We start from the raw sequence: 6,000 nt of genomic DNA, 5'->3' as shown, positions 1-6,000 counted from the left end.
ACAAGCTTACAGGAAGCGCAATAACAAAACCAAAGACGATGATGGTGATGCATGATTCTTACTCATTACAGGAAGCAATTTTGATTTTTGTTTTCTAATTTTAATTTGTCAATGGAACGCCTTTGGATTATTCCGTGACCTATTGAATTCTTCACAATATGTTATATGACACCATAATCCTTATTAGGGTTTAAGCACAGGCCACAATTTAGACTTTCTTGTTATTGCAAATATTTGTGAGATGGGGTTTTAGAGCACTTGATTGTATTTTGATTTCATAGGAGTAGGAGTATGGTTTATTGGTGATTTTCTTCGTTGGTTTCTCTAGCCTGCTGTTGGTTTTTGCGACATTATGTTTTTGGCTATATAGCATGCTAACTTGAGTTTTAGTGAATGTCTTTGTGCTATGCACAAGTGCTTTTCCAGGGTTGAGTCCTTTGGTTTTTACCATCTTTATAAGTGAAGTTTAACTTGACTTTATGCCTTGATCTAACAGAGACCCCCTTTGACCAAAGATAAGATTATCCCCTAACATCCTAGTCTGGCCAATGTGAAAGGATGAGAAGTGATGCGACTGCTGATTATCCATAAATCTTACTATCGTTTGGCATATAAAAAGTCCGGGAGAAAACATTTGAAGATACAAGATATACAACAACCATAACAAAACTAATTAACCGGTTTGGCATATAGAAAGTTAGGGAAAACATTTGGAGATACAAGATATACAACCATAATAAAATTGAACCGCTTAACACTATTTCAATATAAAAACTACACGATACTTGAAGATATACCAAGTTTAAAAAAATGTGCACTAATATATTTGTTCCAGGAAAAAGGTATTTACGTATCAAATTATCACTTCAAGGGTATTCCTAGTTTTTTCTTCAAAACAACGATCATTTAAAATTTTAAAACAGAATCTGTTACTGCGTATCTTAAGAGTATTTTATTTTTCACATCCTTATGTTAGAAACAAATCTCTCTCTATAATCTGATCACCCCAGGTAAAATAATGAGAGCTCATATACAACTTTGGTAGTCTGACAACTACAGAGTAATATTTGCTATTAAAAACTAAACTACAGATAATCTTCTTCACATGATCAGGGAAATAAATGATACTGTTCCTGTTACTACTGGTCTTTGTTGACATTTCCAGATAGTCACTTGATGAACCACACAAAACAATCTTCCATAAGTTACAAAAAGAATGCATGTTACCGAAAGCATGAGTCAGTTCACAATAATCTGCTCTACAAGCAAAAGCATAGACCCACACTATCAACTAATGTTTCTACATCCAAAATTATAACAACCCTCCCACAGAGAAAAGAAAAGACCTGCTGAATTAACCTATTTTTCCTTCGTCATCATTTCATGAATAGTCAGGAACAATAGGGAAACTAAAAAGTATGGTAAAAGATGGAATCTCAAAAACACTTAGGCCTTCTTCATGATATACCCCATAATTATGCCGAGCAAACCAATTAATATGACAATAAGCATCGAGATACCCCCACGACTTTTGTTGCTTTCACGTCTCAGCATGTCCTGCAGGTAATAAATATCATTTGATGTTCACAAGTTAAAAAACCAGCATTAAAAGGCACTACGCTTAGTTGCTTGAATACAAATAGATCATACAAAGTTCTATTGCCATCCTATGCTAGACTAAAAGTACACGTGACAAGACATATGACTAGTTTCGACTTTCAAGTTCAACATGAATGGATAAGAAACAATTAGCTGGCAAATATGGGTTCCTAACAGATTGTAGCACAGTGCCAGAAAGCAAAAAAAGCACAAGATTGAAGACAATGATAGCTTAATGATGTGAATTAATAAGAAACAACATGAAGCAAAAATAACTACCATGTCCAGCACAAATGTTTCTTCAACAAACTGGAGCTGGAAATGTATGTTTCTCAGTGCCAAGCAATCGATAACAATACAGCAAATTCAGGAAAGGAAAAGATTGATTCAACACACTCAAAATATTTTCAGGGAGAAACTACAAGCATTATTTCTATAGTTCAATTCAAGAAAAGTCCTCTCCTGAAGTTACCTTGACAAAACCTGTAAAATACTTCTACTTATACAGTTCCACATGTAACACAGAACATCATGTGATGTTACACTTTAGCTCACGAGGTTTCCAATAAAATAGTTAAAAGGAGTACATGATGACAAGCCAGATACTGAGATGATAAAATAAAATGATACCCATGAAAATACTGCAAAAATCACATAAATTGTATTTTTGTATGCAAAAAAAAGGATGGCGAGGACAAAATACAGCGAAAAACTGAACCATTCTCGTCCAAATAAATTATATGGAAATGCATTGTGTTAAAAAAAAAAGTAAAGAATTCCTTCTAAAGAAAATCAACACATCCATCAGGATCCGTCCTGGACCAGTGGCCAATCCTTCAGCTGTATCATGATTTTTCTCTTCCTATTATTTTTGGTGCTTTCCTTCAGTTTAACTTTTAGTCATTTAGAATTGTACTACTACCGGCTTAAAATAGGGTAATACTCAAAGTCAAGGAAGATCAGATTTTAAAATTAAATATCCCCCCCACTCTCCAGTCAGGAAAAGAAAATAGAAATACACACTAATCATATGAAAGGTATCAACAATATTTTGTTAACACTCACCAGTTCCTGAGAAAGCTTGTTATTTTGTTGAATTGCATTATTCTTTTCTTCAGTCAACCTTGCTATAAGAGCTTTTGCCTGCAGCAAAGCAACTACAATCAAAATAAAGTTCACAAGCACCCATACAGACAGGCAAGCACGCATCAAGGGGGGGAAAACCTGAAGGTTAGAAACTTGAAGAACAGAAAAATTTACAGCCAGCAACCCCAAAACTAAAGAAACATGTTATTCTTTTTTTTTTGTCCGGCTAATCAAAGATAAGTCGTACAACAATAACAACATAATGCATTTATACTTGGTACTTGAAATTTGAAAATACGAATTTAATCCCTTACATTTGGTACTACATGGGATGCATGATATCATTAGATAATTAGGAAATTTTGGGCAAAGTCATTCAATATCATTCTTTAGGATCTAAAGCAGAAAAAGCAATTTGCAACATCCTAAAGCTATTTGAAATTACTCTAAAGCTACCCTGAATAATCACTTTTGAATTATCATTAAAAGGGGAGAAATCTGAAAAAGAAATCAAAATAATCATTAACAATTCAGAAATTACTAGCTAGCTTGGACAGGAGTATTTTTTTTAAGAGTTTATAAGAGGGGAGGAGGAGGTAGTAACCAGGGGAAGATGGATCCCGGAGGCTCCCATGATTCCCTTCCCGTCTATTGATGATTCTGTGTGGAGAATGGACGGGTAAATGTGAACAGTATTTTGTATTGGAAGAGGTTCTTGACACTAAAGAATTCCAAGTTGTTGCTGGTGGCTATGGAGGGAAAAACCTTTGCTTGGTTAAGACATGACACAGCACTGAAAGGGAAAGAAAATTTGAAATGGAGGCAGATTCCATGATGCGGGTTGCAGGTTTGAGGATGGGAATTATGAAGATCCCTTATCAGAGCTTACAAGACTGAAGCAAACAAACCGTTTGATGAGTTGCTGCTGGCCAGGGTGAGGATTCGGTAGCACTAAGCATATTCTTGCGGGGGGGGGGGGTGGCGGCGGCTTAGGAGTCTCCAGGTTACATAAACCTCACTTGGTGTGCAAGAACCTATGAGGATTGCTAGGCTACAAGAGATTCTTTTGTAACTGGTGGCCAGAATGTGGGGCGAGGACCTTATATTTATAAACAGCTATGCTTTCTTTTTCAAATACAAAAATATTCATCATATAAACCTCGGGAGAGGGTAGGTAATTACATTCCAAAACAACATGCTTATGTTAGTGCCAAACAGAGAATAGAGTACAGAATATTAATGAAGAAAACATTTGTTTTTCTTGAGTGGATATATTACAAACGTGAAGTATATATAGTTATGCAACACTTGGAAAAATAATAGAAGGACGATATCATGCACATGGAACTTCTTATAGAACAATGAACTCAATAAACTGCTTTACAATGTTTTGTTTATGTGATTATTGTAGTGTATCTCAGAAAGCTTGTGAATGACAAACAAGGAAGTTCAATTCTCTTTAGTCATTTATATTCATCCCTGAAAAAATCGATGCCTATAAGTAACAACTAATGTCATTTAATTAAAACAGCAGCTATCCACAAATCAAAATGCATGTCGACGAACAACAAATTACAAATATACTTTAAAAAAAAGCTATTTCCTTTACCTCTGCAGATTTGTCTGAAGCCCGTTCAGTAAATCCTCTTGTTCCCTGCAATACCCAAAAAGAAAGATATCCCATTTGAGATCATTTGATTTTATTTAATAGCGGAAAAAGGAAGGTTCACCTAAACTAGTAACAAGTTCAGAACTCACAGTTGCAGAGTCAGAACCATTGACATTTCCGTTCTCAGAAACAGAACCTCTAGGCGATGAGCCTTCCTCGGAACCTTCCGCAACCGGAGACGGAGGTTGAGGTGGAGCAACATACACCACTCTTAATTTGCATTCTTCAACAATGTGCCCTGCTTCCTTGTTGAACTAAACAAAAATTGCAAATGATGACCCAAAATTCAATATAAAAAACAAACAGAATCAAAGGGTAACTTGCATCATGATGTGATGTACCATTTCTGCAGTGATATCCTTTGCGGTGACTCCATCCTCTACTTTGACGCTTTGAAGAAGAAACTTATCCTTGCATTGCATATCAGGTGGAGCTTCCTTCTGCGCTTGCATGGTGACTGTGAAACACGGAATGTCACCATCATCAATCAAAGGACAGGGAGAAGATCATATCAATTATCAACATATTCATTGGCATTGGTGGTAGTATAGTACCTGTAACATCACATGTAGAACGTGGCAAAACGACCCCAGTGTTTGGACGGACACAATACTTCTTGGGATTTGTCGTTTTCACCTGTTCATGAAAACAAAAAACAAAAAATTCATTCAATGTTAGCAATTTGCACATGCGAGGAATCGAATCTGACAAGAAGAAACAAAAATGGATTTGATATTAGGGTGAATTGAATTGAGCAATTGAGCAGATCTTATAGATTTGATTACCTTGAAAGCTACATATTCATCGGTCTGATTTGATAATTGAAGAGAACATGAGATCTGCTTCTTCAATTCAACTGAAACAGGGAATGAGAATGAAAATTCAAAATCAAAATCAAACAGAGGAGAAAGAAACCCTAGAAGATGAGAAAAGAGATCCATGATAAACGCACAGATGAACTTGAGTTCAAGAGGATCAATGTGGAGGAGGTCGCCGGTGCTCATTTCGGATCGATGGAGAAGGAGAAGGAGAAGAATGGGAATGAATTGAAATGCAGATGCGATGCGATTATGACATGACAGAGAGGGAGGTGAGAAGGGAGGACTCTCATTCAATTTCCTTTTCTCTTCTTTCCTATTTTACTATGTTGTGTGGTGTGGTGTTCATGCTGTCCGTTTCCACGTGCCTTCTAACTTTTTATTTTATTTATTCATTAATTCATAATAAAAATTATTACACAACACAAAAAAAAATAGCATCGTGATAAGTGCATTCCACTACTGCCACTGTCACCACCACTACTTCCACCGTTGCCGCCACCTCCACCACCCTTACCATCGCTGCTATCAAACTTTTCTATTAGGAAGGGTGGTGAGCTAAGAGAATGAAGGGATTTGCAGGGTGAAGGGATATGGTTCAAATCTTGGTGAAGAAACTAATTTACTAACAATTAACAACTAACATTCGCCTGTAAAAAAAAATCTTATGAAGTTTAATACACACTATCATGAGTTTACAAAGTTGTTAATTGTGATCACTTGTTAATTTACAAAGTTTAGAATAACATTTTAAAAAATGATAAACCACAAAAATGAGCTAAAATTGAATTTATAAACTAAAAAATAAAAACTAGTTTTAGTTTTTAA

The 6,000-nt window shown here is 35.7% G+C and overlaps 1 protein-coding gene across 1 annotated transcript; it reads right to left on the bottom strand.

The window, feature by feature from the left end:
- Positions 1 to 1,106: 1,106 nt before the first annotated feature.
- On the bottom strand, positions 1,107 to 5,511 carry LOC130741068 (vesicle-associated protein 1-2-like). The gene is made up of 8 exons (XM_057593851.1): positions 5,307 to 5,511; positions 5,140 to 5,210; positions 4,909 to 4,990; positions 4,696 to 4,811; positions 4,444 to 4,608; positions 4,295 to 4,339; positions 2,665 to 2,742; positions 1,107 to 1,557 (listed from the first exon to the last, which is right to left on the bottom strand). The coding sequence occupies exons 1-8, from the start codon at positions 5,356 to 5,358 to the stop codon at positions 1,447 to 1,449; spliced, it is 720 nt and encodes a 239-aa protein (XP_057449834.1). The 5' UTR covers positions 5,359 to 5,511; the 3' UTR covers positions 1,107 to 1,446.
- Positions 5,512 to 6,000: the final 489 nt, after the last annotated feature.

The sequence above is a fragment of the Lotus japonicus genome, chromosome 2, assembly GCF_012489685.1.
Source record: "Lotus japonicus ecotype B-129 chromosome 2, LjGifu_v1.2".
Lineage (NCBI taxonomy): Eukaryota > Viridiplantae > Streptophyta > Magnoliopsida > Fabales > Fabaceae > Lotus > Lotus japonicus.
The sequence above is the reverse complement of the archived record's forward strand: the minus strand, read 5'-3'. Positions and strand labels throughout refer to the sequence as shown.